General features: G+C 35.4%; 2 protein-coding genes across 2 annotated transcripts; one reads left to right on the top strand and one right to left on the bottom strand.

Moving 5' to 3' along the window:
* Positions 1-1,403: 1,403 nt before the first annotated feature.
* Positions 1,404-7,905, top strand: LOC18042254 (pre-rRNA-processing protein TSR1 homolog). The gene is made up of 21 exons (XM_006435277.2): positions 1,404-1,714; positions 1,808-1,884; positions 1,960-2,037; positions 2,165-2,296; positions 2,666-2,716; positions 2,831-2,971; positions 3,076-3,198; positions 3,362-3,439; positions 3,628-3,720; positions 3,792-3,914; positions 4,192-4,275; positions 4,621-4,719; positions 4,805-5,002; positions 5,169-5,244; positions 5,651-5,754; positions 5,841-6,100; positions 6,203-6,289; positions 6,369-6,599; positions 6,792-6,870; positions 6,941-7,004; positions 7,367-7,905. Exons 1-21 carry the CDS (start codon positions 1,624-1,626, stop codon positions 7,483-7,485), a joined length of 2,388 nt encoding a protein of 795 aa, XP_006435340.1. The 5' UTR covers positions 1,404-1,623; the 3' UTR covers positions 7,486-7,905.
* Positions 7,906-12,441: 4,536 nt separating this feature from the next.
* On the bottom strand, positions 12,442-13,879 carry LOC18042253 (vinorine synthase). Its single transcript, XM_006435276.2, has one exon. The coding sequence runs from the start codon at positions 13,864-13,866 to the stop codon at positions 12,442-12,444; it is 1,425 nt and encodes a 474-aa protein (XP_006435339.2). The 5' UTR covers positions 13,867-13,879.
* Positions 13,880-14,791: the final 912 nt, after the last annotated feature.

Genomic DNA, 14,791 nt, shown 5'->3' with positions numbered 1-14,791 from the left:
AACATGGCCAATTGTTAACTGCCACTTGGGAAGCGGTTACTGGGTTAAAAATCATCCTAGCCCACTCGTGTTTAGCTTAAATGTACTTATCATGCCAAGATTTCGAAAAATAGGCAATGAGGCCCGACGACGCCGTTGGTATCTCTCTAACCATCAGGATAAGCTATCGACTTCAGTTGAACCTGGAAAAGCTTTATTTCACCACTTTTCTGCACATTTTTCATCACTTCTCGTCGCGTATTACCATTTTTCTACGACATTTTGGTCACCTCTCGTTAATTTCTCTAAAATTCTCTTTTCATTACTTTTACTACATTTATATAACACTCTCATCGCTTGCTTATCACGCTCTCATTCTTATTACATTTTTATTATTTTTATCATTTTCTTATTATTTTTTTCCGGTTCATTCTAACTATATCCTCATTATTATTTTTCAACTTTTTCATCACTGGCCTTTTTAAAAACATGACTTTTGTTAAATAAAATCAATTTTTTCTCTAAAAAAATTAAAACTATTTATAAAAATTCTAAAAAAATTAATGTGACATGTAATGTATCATTCCTAACAATTGATAATGTTTTACAAGTTCTAAATAAATTAATCATATTATCTCATTATTTAATTAATGGTGTATAAGGGACAATCTTTCTTTCTTTAGATTGTCTTAATTTGAATGGCAACATTTGCCATTTACTATAGGCTTTTTCTTCCTTCTCATATATTAAAAACCGAAGTTAAGAAAGTTATATCAATAAGGAAAACTAATACTTTTTCTTTTTTTTAAAACCAAATTCTCATTATTTCAAAAAAAAAACCTCAAAGAAAACAAATTAACTGTTGTGGAGAGTGATCTACCCATATAAAATAATCACATTAATAACCTGATTGCAATATCACATAATTTAAAATGAAATTTTGAGATGTCTAACACTACTTGATATTGAAGTTTGTACTTAATTTATCATAAAATTTTGGGTTAATTTAACATTAATAAAATGTTAAGTTTTTTAATAAAAATATTGAAAGAAAATTTTGGATTATTATTATTATTATTATCATTTTCATAATTAATAATATTAAATTTTTACTTAATTTTTCGTGAAAAAATTTAAGGGCTGATTTGAAATTAATAATTTTTTTAAAAATAAAAGTATATTACAGTGTGGTACTAGTTGAGGTTGTATTGAGATAAAAGTGAGGGGTCTTATTGACCGTGTTCAAAACTTGAGGGTAATAGTTCATATTAAGGAAAATGTTAAGGTTGTATGTACAGCTCTGGTGCTATCCACTTACCCAGTTAGCTTCGATTATATGCTGGATTAATCCGCCAATTATAGAAATGGAAGTAGGTAATTATAATTAGGCGATTAAATAACGTTAACTACTAACCGACAGTTATTAATAAAACCCAAAAACCTTTGCCGCTATTTACACATAACGTCGTAGTAGGGTTTAGCAAAAATTGAGCGTTTGGCTGGCTGCTGCTGCGTGCCTGCGTGCGGTCTGCCGTCTGCCGTCTGCCGTCTGCCGTCTGCCGTCTGCCGTCTGCCGTCTGCTGACTGCTGATGACTCATTAGGGTTTTTCGAAGAGCTAGCAGTGTTCGGTTCTTGCAGTTGCCATGACAGGATCTCGAGTTCAAGTCAACAAATCCCACAAATCCCGATTCTCCACCAAATCATCTCGTAATCTTCACAAAACCGCTGCAAAAGGTTCTTCTTCCATCACTCTCGTATATTTATTTTTATTGTTCGAATAATTATTATTGGTTATCATTTCTTTTAATTAAACTTCTGATGTATTAGATAAGAGCCGGATTGGAAAATCGGACTGCAATGTTGCAAAGGGAGCCAAGGCTGCCCGAGTCCAGCGTAACAAAATGGTAATTTTCTTTTTAAATTCTTTTTCTGAGATTAATTTGTGGAATTTCAATCAAATTTATTGTTCCTGTTATTAGCTAAGGGACCAGAAACGACTAGCACTTTTGAAAGAAAAGAGAGCTTCGAGTGGAATAGCGAGTCCTCCTCGTGTTATAGTAAGTGTTTTATATTTGAAACTGTATTTTTGGTATTAATGTGTTTTGATTTCTGTCATCAATTGTTTATGTTTTGGGACTTTAATTTAATCTCCTGTTTTGGGTTTCTAATTTGGCTTAATGGCAGGTTCTATTTGGTCTCTCTGCTTCCGTGAATCTGAATTCAGTTAGGGAAGATCTTTTGAGACAGTTGTCCTCAGAAGGTACTGGAGCTTTGTCTTCAACTGTTTCTTCTTCCAAATACAGACTAAGAACAACGGTGAGCTAAATTTCCACTTGCCAGTAATTCATCTTGAGGGCACTAGGAATTTGTTTAGGAAAACATAATAATTGAAGGGGTTTTTCTTTGAAAAAAAAGAATTACTTTAAACTAAGTTGTCACTTCTTTTAATGCATTCAGCCGTAGTTAAATCGAGATTTTTTTTGGGGGGTGCTCTTGCTGAGAAGATTTGCTATTTTTTTTCTTTTTCATTTAATTATTTTTGTTGCATATGGGTTATCGTTCTACTTTATGATGATGTTATTTGGAATTTTCAAAATTTTTAATCTGTACGTTAAAGAAATGTATTTTTTTTATCATTCGTTTTGTGACAATCTGTAGCCATCTGACTAAAGTCGTATACCATAGGTATTGCAAGCACCTCATGGGGATTTAGTGGGATGTATGGAAATGGCGAAGGTAAGTCGTTCTCTAATGCCTGTATTTCATGTTCTGCTGAATTACTGGTTTACATATTTCTTATTCCTCCCCTTCTAGTTTTTAACGCTTAGATGATTTTTTGAATGACTGTAGGTTGCTGATTTAGTTGCTTTTGTGGCATCAGCCAGCTCTTTCAGTGAAGAAAGCATGTCTTATTATATTGATTCATTTGGAAATCAATGTCTTTCGGTGTTCAGATCTCTTGGACTACCAAGTACTGCTGTGTTGATCCGTGTAAGTTCTTGGTTGATGAGCCTTGCATTTGCTTGAAATTTATAGAGAAGAAAGTTTGGATTCTCTGTTGATTTGATGCTAAAACTTTTTTTCTGCACTTGTAGGATTTACCCACCGATTTGAAAAAAAGGAAAGATTTAAAGAAGATGTGTATTTCTAGCCTTACTTCTGAATTTCCTGAGGACTGTAAGTTTTATGCTGCTGATACAAAAGATGAGTTACATAAGGTGATTGTCTGCACCTCTAAACTAATTATTCAGAATGCTGACTCAGCAATTATGTTTTGGGGATACCCAGAAATAAATGGTATTCGGTTAAAATATGTGCAATGAATTTCACTTATCATTTTGACATTACTAGTATTTACCCTAATTGTTTTTATGGTTGCAGTTCCTGTGGCTTTTTAAGGAACAGAGACTCACAGTGCCTCACTGGCGAAATCAACGGCCTTTCCTCATGGCGCAAAAGGTATTCTAATTAGTTTTATTATTAAACTGATTTACTGAAGAAGCTGCAAAGATTCATTTGTATGATTCTCTTTTATTGCACGCATTCATGTTGTATTGAATGGTAGCAAATCTTGCTCTTAATTTCCTTTTAAATAAGTTTTCACGTTAGTGCCTTCAGAAGATAATTCATTCACCAATCCGTTACAGGTTGATGTAGTAGCAGATGATTGCAATTCAGGAAAATGTACGCTTCTCCTTCATGGTTATTTGCGTGCTCACTGTCTCTCTGTGAACCAGCTGGTAATTAATTCAGCCTTCTTCTTGACTTTATGGGTGGATCTTACAGGTATGACTCATTTTCTTCAAATCAGGTTCACATTTCTGGAGCGGGAGATTTCCAGTTAGGTAAAATTGAAATTTTGAAGGATCCATTTCCTTTGAATGCAAGAAAGGAATCTGATGCCATGGAATCGGATGAAATACATGATCTGGAGGTATTAGTTGTTTCATATATATACTAGTGGAGGGTCAGTGGTGAACATCGTTACTATTTGTCTTTTTCTTTGTTGTGCTTAAGGTTACAGATTGGTTGTATCCCATGTGCACTGCAGAAATGCTATTGATTTTCATTTTTCTACTTTTTTTTACATTGGCTGTGATAATATTGTTCTTTCTGCAACAGGCTTTGTTTTATTTTTTATTTTTACCTTACTGTAGTGTATTTCTGATTAGATAACTATTAATTGATGGATTTTTTTTCCATGATTCCAGGTCATTCGTACCTTGTCTCCTGACCCTTTGAAACTGGAGCCTTTACTTGTTGAGAATGTTCCAGATCCTCTTGCAGGAGAACAGGTAAATCGAAAGAGCATCTTTGTCGTTTTAATAAGAACTTTGAGCGGCACTTATATCCCTGAAAAAAAACAACTATAAAAATGAGTTTCGGTGCCAACCCAATATTGCGATTAAGGCTTAGTTAATTAATAGCATAAAAAAATAGTTTTCTTGGGGTGGCATGTTAATATGATTATGTTTATGTTTATTTAATCTAAATCTGGATTGAAAAAGGCAGAATCTTCTCGTAACCAAGAGCAAAAGTTCTACTTTCTGATGAAAGTGTAAAAACTTATCCATATGTTGAGAGATAATTGGTAATGGTTTTGTCTATTGGCATTTTTATCTTATTGTTCCTTTGATCAGACATGGCCAACTGAAGCAGAAATGGCTGAGGCTGACCAAAATCAAAAACATAGAAAGCAGAAGAAAAGAGCTCTTCCTCGAGGCACTTCAGAGTACCAGGTATGCATAAGTTTGTTCTAAAATATCTGTATGTATCTTTTATGGAACATTTGGAAGGAATTGATTTATAATTCAAGTCTTGTAGGCTGCTTGGATCGTGGATGATAGTGATGAGGCTGATTCAGATAGTGATAATGATGCTGATGATGGTATGGTATTGGACCAAGAAGATAGAGGTTTTCCTGGCTATGAGGGAACCAATAACTCAGACATTGATGATGATCAAGCTTCCCTAAACTTCAGATATGCTGACGATGGAACTGAAAATGATTCTGTGATGATGGTGAGTCACTTTTCTCATCAATTCTGATAATTTGTCCTTTGGAATAATTACTTTATGGATTGACTGGAAGTTCTTGTTCGCATAAGATAATTGTTCTCTCTACTCATCTTTGCATGTTATATCCAACTTCTTCTCAGAATTTCGGTTGCTTTCCTTTGTCATGCAGGAAGGTGAAATCTTGACAAGAGAACAGATAGAGGATGAAATTAAAAAAATTAAAGAGGCACATGCTGAAGATGAGGGTATTTTTCTTCTATCCATTCTAAGAAATAGTATCTTATGGGGTATTATTCACACTGCGGCAAACTGAACTATTGCTAACAATTCTTAAATATTTGGGTTGGGGACTACTATTTAGGTGTCTCTTAATAGACATGGATTTATTAAGTTTACTGCATGGTAACAAATATGCATAAGAAAATGCATTTGAAAACTTCGTTCCAGTGCAAAGCCATGGGATTTCTCGAATAACAGTGAAATCTTTTCTGAAGTTAATGTCTACACTTATGTGTTTTACTATTGTAACTAGTTGGAGATTGTTATAATCATGAAAAGGCACCCTATACTTTAGTTGAACTAATGTTTCTCTTAACAGTTTAGTATTAATGTATTATTATGGATTGTTCATTGTTTGGCTTCATATTTCAGAATTTCCTGATGAAGTGGATACTCCGCTTGATGTTCCCGCCAGAAAACGCTTCGCGAAATATAGGGGCCTTAAGTCCTTTAGGACCTCTTCATGGGACCCAAAAGTAATATTAGTTTTTCTTGTTGATATTCTCTATCATCTATCAACTTTACAAGAGCTTTATTAATTTTCCTGTTGACGAAATATCAGGAATCTTTACCTCCAGAATATGCTAGAATATTTGCATTTGATAAATTCACAAGAACACAGAAGCATGTTTTTGCAAATGCCTTAAAAATGGAGCAAGAGAACATGGATGACAGTGTACCAGCTAGTTTATATGTGAGGCTTCATATCAAAGAAGTACCTGCAGGTATTGCTCACAGATTATGTGAGATGGCAGAGAGAAGCCCATTAATAGCATCTGGACTTTTGCAGCATGAATCCAAGATGTCTGTCCTTCATTTTAGGTGTGTTCGACGAACAAATTTTCTGCGTTCAACTTTTCTTGTCCTTGGAAATAGCGTTGTAATCAATTCATATCAGATTATGAGATTACTATTGTTTTGCAGTGTAAAGAAGCATGATACCTATGATGCTCCTATAAAAGCAAAAGAAGAATTAATATTTCATGTTGGGTTTCGCCAGTTTGTTGCAAGGTGGTATCTGGTCCTCTAAATTGTCACATTTAATGAACTTCTATTGAAGTTTTAGATGTCATTGTATTTCTCTTTGCAGGCCAATATTTTCCTCAGACAATATGAATTCAGATAAGCATAAGATGGAGAGGTTTCTTCATGCAGGGTGTTTCTCCGTAGCTTCAATTTATGCTCCCATTTGTTTTCCACCTCTTCCTTTGATAGTTCTGAAGAGTGCAGATGGAGGCGTCGCACCTGCAGTTGCTGCTGTGGGTTCCTTGAGAAGCATTGACCCAGATAGAATAATTCTGAAGAAAATTGTTTTAACTGGGTATGATTCATTTTAAACTTCTTGATTGAAGTTTTTATGATCTTTGCAACTTGTCCCCTCTTAATATGCACCACATAATACCAATGTATACTTTATTTGGTCAAGTTCGATGTACTGGTTTAATTCTAAGGTCTGTTAAGAATGATTTGTAGTGGTTCTAATTTGTTAAAACCTTGAAAATATTTGTTGCAGTTACCCTCAACGAGTATCAAAACTAAAAGCCATAGTAAGATATATGTTTCATAACCCGGAGGATGTGAGATGGTTCAAGGTAAAGAGAGCTCTTTTTGTTTTTGTTCCTTAGAATTATTGTACACTCACATAATTGTGTACGATTTCAGCCTGTTGAAGTTTGGACAAAATGCGGTCGTCGTGGTCGCATTAAGGAACCTGTTGGTACACATGGTATGGTGCTTATTTTGACCATATAAATCTTACAACTGGGATTAAATGCTCTTCAGTCTGTAGGCTGAAGAAAATGGTTAAATATGATTTAGCAAAATACTTGCGCTTTGTTTAATTCACTTCTTCTGCTTGAGATGTCTGTTTGTATGTATCTATACATGTGATGCTCTTAAGGACCTGAAAATTATCTATTACCTTTATTTTTCCTAGAGTTGTTTAGATAGTTGAAACTCTCCATGCATTGCAATTGGGAGGATTAGCTGTAGATGTTGAATGTACTTTTGGTTTTCTATAGATAAAAGAACATGGTTGGATGATAATTTGAAACTAAATTTCTTCAATTAACGTTTAATTTTCCTCAGGGGCAATGAAGTGTGTTTTCAATGGAATTCTTCAGCAGCGTGACACTGTTTGCATGAGCTTGTACAAGCGTGCGTATCCCAAGTGGCCAGAACATCGATTCCCGATGCTTGACACTTGACAGACAATGGTGGTGTTCAATATCTTATGCTTGGTTCTGAAGCATAAGATTGCATCAGTATTGTCAATGGGAATGAAGCTCTGGTTCAGATTGTCGATTCCAATTTCAAGATTGCTGTAAGTTCAAGCAGTTGAGGAAAATGGTTTTGATTGTACCTTTTTATCTCATTATTTTGATCTTGCCAATCCCCTCACCACATCTTATATTTTTGTTTTCCCTTTTATTTATTTGTTCATGGTGAGTTTGCGGTCAATGGGGAGCATATTTTTCCCTGTTGATAAGAAGGAAAAAGAAAATCCTGTTAGTTCACTAGTTGTGATACAGTTCTCATTAATTCTTGTTTATTGATGCAAAAGAGTTTCTAGTAGTGATATGTAAATGGTTAAATGAAGTTTGTTTAAAGCTTAAGCTCGGTAAAGATGACAATTTTTTTTCCCTGCCCATGCTGAAGATGTGATCTGTATTAACTGTTAGTTGCAAGGCCTATCAATTGCCATATGCGCAAGTGTATACCAATGGTATTTACTTGTCAGTGGATGTTTGCACGTTTTGAAATAACGCAGATTCCAGCAAGATGGCATAGTTTAACGTCAATATGGTAGCATTAAATTGGACCTAGGTGAGATTAACATTGTTTAGCTACAATTTTTAGCTTGAAACTGCATTTTAACATGTGCGAGCATCCACACAGAGAATTTGATTATCCCACATAGTACTGTTGTTATTCATCATTAATTATCCAAACGCCACTTGAAAAGAACAGAAAGAAGGGAAAGGGAGAGAGAGAACACCAGCAATCCGCAAGCATTTTGTCCGAGTGAGTACACCACTGGTTGATGGGACCTTGGATCCAAGGTTAGCAAACGCAGCAAGTTGTACGTCGAATTGTAGTAGAGTCGTATGCCGAATTGTAGTAGTGTCGTATCTTCCTCGTGCAAGTTCGCCCAGGCTTCGATCCCATCAGAATAATATCACTGGCGTCTAGCGGAAAAGGTAGGAAAGTTAAGCTTACCAGCGACGCCTGCCTAAACTGGCTTTCCCCATCCAAAGTCAACATCATAAAGACCAAGTCTCTGCACCATCTTCCAATCGTAATCCTTTCCTTTGCACCGCTGTACATTCCAATTTCATGTTTATTTACCTCACAAAAATTTATAAACCCTAGGTCACCTTGTAGGCTTTTGACAAAATTTCCGCTTGTCTAAGTTGGCGCACAAAGCCACTCAATTCTATTCCCTCACCTGGACATACTGTTGCCGCCATCCGAATCAAATTTCCCATGTATCTTTGTGCGAGTGATGGCTTGGTTCTTTGTCGCAAATTTACTGCATCGGTCAGCAAAGTAGGAAATGAGTGCGGACACGACCTCGACCCGTGTTGGATTTTGCATGCTGGAGCTTGTGGCCTTGGCGTTGAGTTTGGATATTGCTGGGGCATCTAATACAAATCTCGGAGTAGCACATACGTCAGTTTTGACGAACGGGGTGGTCCTAGTTTCCCATGTCGCTTCTCCTGGGTATACATCATTTTGAGGAAACAAGGATGAAGCATGATCATAATTAGGGTTACTAGATGTGCATGCCGTCAGCTTCTTCAGTAACATTGTTGCAAGCCACAGCAGCCCAACTCTTCAGAAACGACTCAAATGTCTTTCCGTCATTGATCTTTTATGAAACGAATGAAGTAATAACAATACCACCACACGAAATTTGTTGTTACTTGTGTCTTAGCTCCATGACTCCCTGCAGATGCTCCAACCTCATCGCCCACCTCAAATAGAAGTACTCTAATGATCAAAGAGAGATCAGGTTGGTTGAGAAATTCGTTTAGAGGGTTTTTAGCTCGGGCTATCATGAAATGAATCCCTTCGTCCTTGCAGTCTATGGAAAGATTATTTTTGCACCTTTCCAGCAAGTGGGTAAAAGCCAGCAAGTGTTTCTGACAGAGACTGTTTTAGTAGTTGCAATCTTTCGAGACGATATGATCAATGCTATTAGTAGGACAAAGCTTCATGTTTTGCCGCATGGGATAATAAAGGACCATAGGAATGTACATGAGATGAAGAGACTGATCCAAAAGAGAAAGCTTTTGGTTTTCTAGGTGATGGGGCATTGGAGAAGAGGGCTTGATGGAAATTAATTTGACCTCCATTAATTGTTATTTTTAATTTTGATCTTATCTGAAGAAGATTAAATTTTAATAGCCAGTTGGATTCAGGGCTATATATATGCAACCTATAATGTATAAATTAAAGCATCTCTAAACAAGAAGAATTGGAAGCATTCTCTTTTTCTTTCTCTCTCTCTCTCTCTCTCTCCTATTCTGGTTTTTAATAAAATAAGAAATTAATCTCTTCGTTTTAACAAGAAATTTGGAAGGTCAAAAAAATGAAAATAAGATTTTAATCAAATAAGTCTGGGTGCTAGGAAGACCATAGTTGGAAACTTGAATAAATCAAATGAGCACAATAGAAGGAGAACAAAGCAACTGAGGAAGCACAGATGTAGGAGATAAATTTAATTAAAAAAATCCAGTACTTGGGAGCCTTATTGAGGTCCAATAAAGTTATAATCATGATTATTAAAATAAGAAGAAATTAGAACCTTTAAAAGCTCAATTTGCGTTTGAGAAGGAAATAAGTGCTGAAGATAAATATCAACTCTAGATGAAACTCAAATTAAGTTATAAAGATCATCAGAAGGAGGAGTTGTCAAGGATTTGTGCTATCTAAATTATATTATAGAAAGAGAATTGTTGATACATGATGTAGAGCAAATAATTGAAGAATTTTTAGTTAAATTGAAATTTGTAATATTTAAGAATATTTTAATTAATTTGTATTCTAGTTTAATTTGATTATCAATTTAGAGTTTTATTGTTAAAACACTACTTATATGAGTTGTATTTTTAATTTAGGTATGAGTCTTATTAAAATAGATTGCCTAGTCAAATTAGGATAAATCATAATAAATATAAATAAATATTTTTTTTTATAGTTTTTACAAGTAGGTCTTGATTATTTCTTAGAATAAATTCTTGATTTGAGCATTATTCTTGTTATTTCTTAGCATTTTACAAAATCAAGACGGCAATAGGAGAGCATGATTATAGGAGATAATTTTAATTGAAATAACCTAGTTGGTGAATCCAACAGCTGGAGTCCAATTGCTTGAAGCCTTGTTCAGGCCTAGAAAAGTTTTATTCACAGTCATTAAAATAAAAAGAATCTAGAGGCTCTAGAAGTTCAATTTAAGTTTGAAAAAAAGAGAAGTGTCAGAAGATAAATGTTGACTCCATATGATACTTTAATTAAGTGATAAAAGATCATAAAAAAGGATGAGTTATTGAGAATTTGAGTTGTCTAAATTGTATTATAAATAGAGAAATAGCTAAACAAAAATTCAATTGTAATGATAATACAATAATGAAATTATTCTTTCTTTTTTTCGTGGTCGTTAGGGTTAGGCATCAGATCTGATCAAACTGCACTACTTACTGGAAAAATAAAAAATAAATATAAATAATTAAATAAAAAATTAGTAATGGGTTTCATAAATTTTATGTGAAAATTGCCAAAATGGCCGCAAATCTGAACTCAATTCGAATCAATCAAAACTCAAATTCATTCAATTTGAATCCAATCTTATTTATTTTAAATTAGCTCGGTAGGTTCAAATTGGATTCCGATGGTTTTTTTACTCAATTCGTACAATCCAAAGTCATAAGAGATGGTTAAATGCTAAACTATGCAAACTCGTTATGTATTGTTTATTACATCACCCCACTTATTTATTTCCCTAGTTGACCAGAAATTCTGTGTCTACACTATGAAAGCAATAAAAGAGGACGGTGAGAATGAGAGCGGAAAAGTGCTTATAATTCTTGGTTTTTCACTTAATAATTAGTAAGTTTCAAAATTTTCCCAGACTTTTGAAGATGAACCTATATAGTAATAAGCTCTCTGCAATCTCACCAGAGTTTATATTATTTATATATCTCCTGTTTTTTTTTTATCATATATATGTTTCAAATTTTTAAGACTTACAAAAAATGTGTAATTCATAACTTGAGACATGTTATTAATTAAAAATTAGAAACTGCGTGTAATAGAAAATTTATTTTGGTACAAGCCATTTTCTAATAGATCATTTAATTCATCACGTACAGTTGAGAAAATAAATATGAGATAATTTGTAGTTTTATTAGATGAATTAATAACATAGACATGACAATAAATAAAAAATACCACGTTAGTTAAGGTACGAATTGAGTTATCTCAATTGAATAGATAAAGTATTACTTGGTGTAACATATTCTCCATTGTCTATAATTAAGGGTGTAATTATTTTTCTCATCTTTTCCTATAACATCAATATTGAAAATGAAAAATGAAGCAAAACAAAACCTCGATCGACAAAGTGAGGCGAATATACTAGACGTTCATTTGTAACCGTGTACGTCTTACAGCTGTTAGCTTGCCGCTACTGATGAAAACGGAACATCGCAAGCATAGTCGTTGATTGCTTCTTTGGTTGTTTGCTAATATGAAATTAAGCTGATAAAGGTAGAAAGTAATGCATCAAATCTATAGATAACATGTTTCAAGTGATGATGATCTGCTTACATTCTCGAGCTTTCCTGATGAAATCTGGCCAAACACTGCTACACAACAAGACGAGTAAAACAGCTGAAGGGGAAATATAGCCAGCCAGCCAGGCCAGCCTTGCGATAAAGCATTGAATTAAATTATGAGTCACTTCAAATCCAAAGCTAATCCAAATTCCGGCCAGGAACATAAACAAGCAATATAAAAAAACAGTAATTAATAACGGAACGGCTTATTTGAACGTATGAAAATACTATCCCTAAAACACGACTTTTCTAATAAAAAGGTGACAAAAATTACAACTGAAATGACGTGGCTTTGGATAAAAGAAAGATACGAGAAAGCATAATTCATATTTTTGTTTTAATGGGACTTGGATCCACGGTAGCGTATTGAAGAAGTTGTTGATCAACTTGTAAAATAGCCATGGTATCCTCGTGCAAATACACCCATGCTTCAATCCCGTTCCCCATATTTGTATCCATGAGAAGGATTGCGTTCAGAATCGCAGTGGCCGGTGATTCAGGTGGACCAGTAACGCTGGCCCAAATAGGCTTCCCCCATCCAAAATCAATCTCATAAAAACCAAAATTGCACCAACTGCTGTATGCAATTCTGTCGGCTGCGCGAGTATAAGTTTCCCTTTCATACTTTAAAGCCTCGAGAAAATTAAGCAACCCTTCATCACCTTGTAAACTATTCACAAAATCTCCATTAAGTTTCGCTATTGCTTCCCTCAGTTGACACACCAAGCCTTGCAACTCTGGTTCCTCCTCAGTTTTGCATAATGCCGATGCCATCCAAATAAAGTTCCCCATGTAATTTTCTGAGAATGGCGGCGTGGCTCTTCCCCGCAAATTTACAGCATGTATCAGTGCAAACGGTTTGTCAGAATCACGATCAGATGATGATGACCTTGCTTGCGTTTTTGAGGCAGCCATGATGCATTTGCCGAGTAGTGTTGTTACAGCCTCGACGCGTGTTGGATTTTGCACGGTCGAGCCTTTTGCCTTGGCCTTGAGGTTGGCTATTGCTGAGGCATCGAACAAAAATCTCCTACAAACGCATCTACCAAATTTGATAGGTAGATTACTGCGAATGGAGGTGGAGCAAGCCTGTCTTGGATACGCATCATTTTGAGGAAATGAAAGTGAAGCATCAAATTTAGGGGACAGTAGTAGTGCTGCTTCTGATTCTTCATTATAGCTCTTACGAGCTGTGGCAGCTGCCCAACTCTTGAGAAACAAGCTAAATGCTGTTCCATCACCGATCATGTGTGAAACATACGCACCAATTGTCATACCACCACAGGAAAATGTAGTTACTTGCACACTAGCTACATAATCTCCTGGGGTTGGTATACTCCTCCATTTGGCATCATCTGGATCTGGAAGAAATTCTTTTATCAAAGAGATACTTGGAAGGTTAAGAAATTCATCGAGAGGACTTTTAGCTCTGGCCTCTATAAAATAAATCCCCTCATCGTTGCAGTCAATGGAATGGAGGTCTTTTATCTTTCCAGCAAGCGGGTAAAAGAGAGCTAGGGTTTCTGATAAAGCCTGCTTTAGCAGTTGCAATCTTGTGGAGATAATATGATCATCAATAATATTGGCCGATGAGTGCTGTTGGTTCATGGGATAGTAGAGGACCAAAGGAATATAAGCGGGAGGAAGATAAAGATCCAAGAGAGACAGCTTGTGGGTTTCCAGATGATGGGCAGTTGGAGAAGATGGTTTGATGCACTCTTTCGAAAGTATTTCAACCTCCATTTTCATTGATGATTTCCAAATCTTCAATTCGAAATGTTCTATATTATATATGGTAGGCGACTTACGCACACATATATATAGCGCTCATAGCAGTGCCTAGACGCATTAATAATTTAATATATATATATATATATATATACACACGCGCGCGCGCACACATTATTTTTCAGACTCTTGATGCTATAAATTGGCACTTTTGTTTGGTGGGGGAGTGGGAGGGAATTTCTTTCTCGTGACCCAAATATGAAAGGAATATATACAGCGAACAAAAACGCCACGTCAAAACTCATCGGGATAATCAATTTGCTATATATTAAACATAATAATTAATTTGATAAACTTAACTTGTGCAACTATTTCACTTCTTTGACTCTATTTGTGGATCAACCTTGCGAATAAGATCGAAGTTGGGCCGCAGACAAGAGAAGACAAGCTTAGCGGGCCCTGCAACAGTAATAGAGCATTAAAAATAGCGCGCCACTTCAAATCCAAAGCTTATTCTTATCTTATTCCAGTTCCGACTATGAAACAATTTAAATAACACTAATTGATAACCAAAGGAAGGAGCAATTTCAACACTGAAGAGTTTGTTTCTTTAATATTCCAATGGAACGAAGGAAAAGGACAAGTATTGGCGGCCTTTGTTGTATTGTATCTATCTGAGGTTGTCTGAGAAACAAAAGCTTAATTGGCTTGTGGAATTCAATATTGAATATGCACGTCCACCCTCAAGAATCCACCATCTCCCCCCCCCCCCCCCATCTGTTCCCCAAGTTGCCTCCTTAGTGTACAGCAAGTTCAAGGGGATTTCTTTCACATGGAAAATCAAAATCAAATGCCTGCCCAATTTGGCTTCCCCCATCATCCAGAATCAAGATATTTAAAATAAAATTTACGTTCAAACTAGAAAATATAAATCTTATCCGCTGCA

This window comes from Citrus clementina, unplaced genomic scaffold, assembly GCF_000493195.1.
Source record: "Citrus clementina cultivar Clemenules unplaced genomic scaffold, Citrus_clementina_v1.0 scaffold_5, whole genome shotgun sequence".
NCBI classification, from domain to species: domain Eukaryota; kingdom Viridiplantae; phylum Streptophyta; class Magnoliopsida; order Sapindales; family Rutaceae; genus Citrus; species Citrus x clementina.
Note: the sequence above shows the minus strand (reverse complement) of the source record. Positions and strands in the feature narration are given on the sequence as shown.

Excerpts from the sequence above, each read along its gene's own strand:
- LOC18042254 (XM_006435277.2), top strand. The coding sequence starts at position 1,624 with ATGACAGGATCTCGAGTTCAAGTCAACAAATCCCACAAATCCCGATTC. Across the intron at positions 3,440-3,627 it reads CTTTCCTCATGGCGCAAAAG|GTTGATGTAGTAGCAGATGA; the intron begins GTATTCTAATTA and ends AATCCGTTACAG. Across the intron at positions 5,003-5,168 it reads AAAATGATTCTGTGATGATG|GAAGGTGAAATCTTGACAAG; the intron begins GTGAGTCACTTT and ends TTTGTCATGCAG.
- LOC18042253 (XM_006435276.2), bottom strand. The coding sequence starts at position 13,866 with ATGAAAATGGAGGTTGAAATACTTTCGAAAGAGTGCATCAAACCATCT.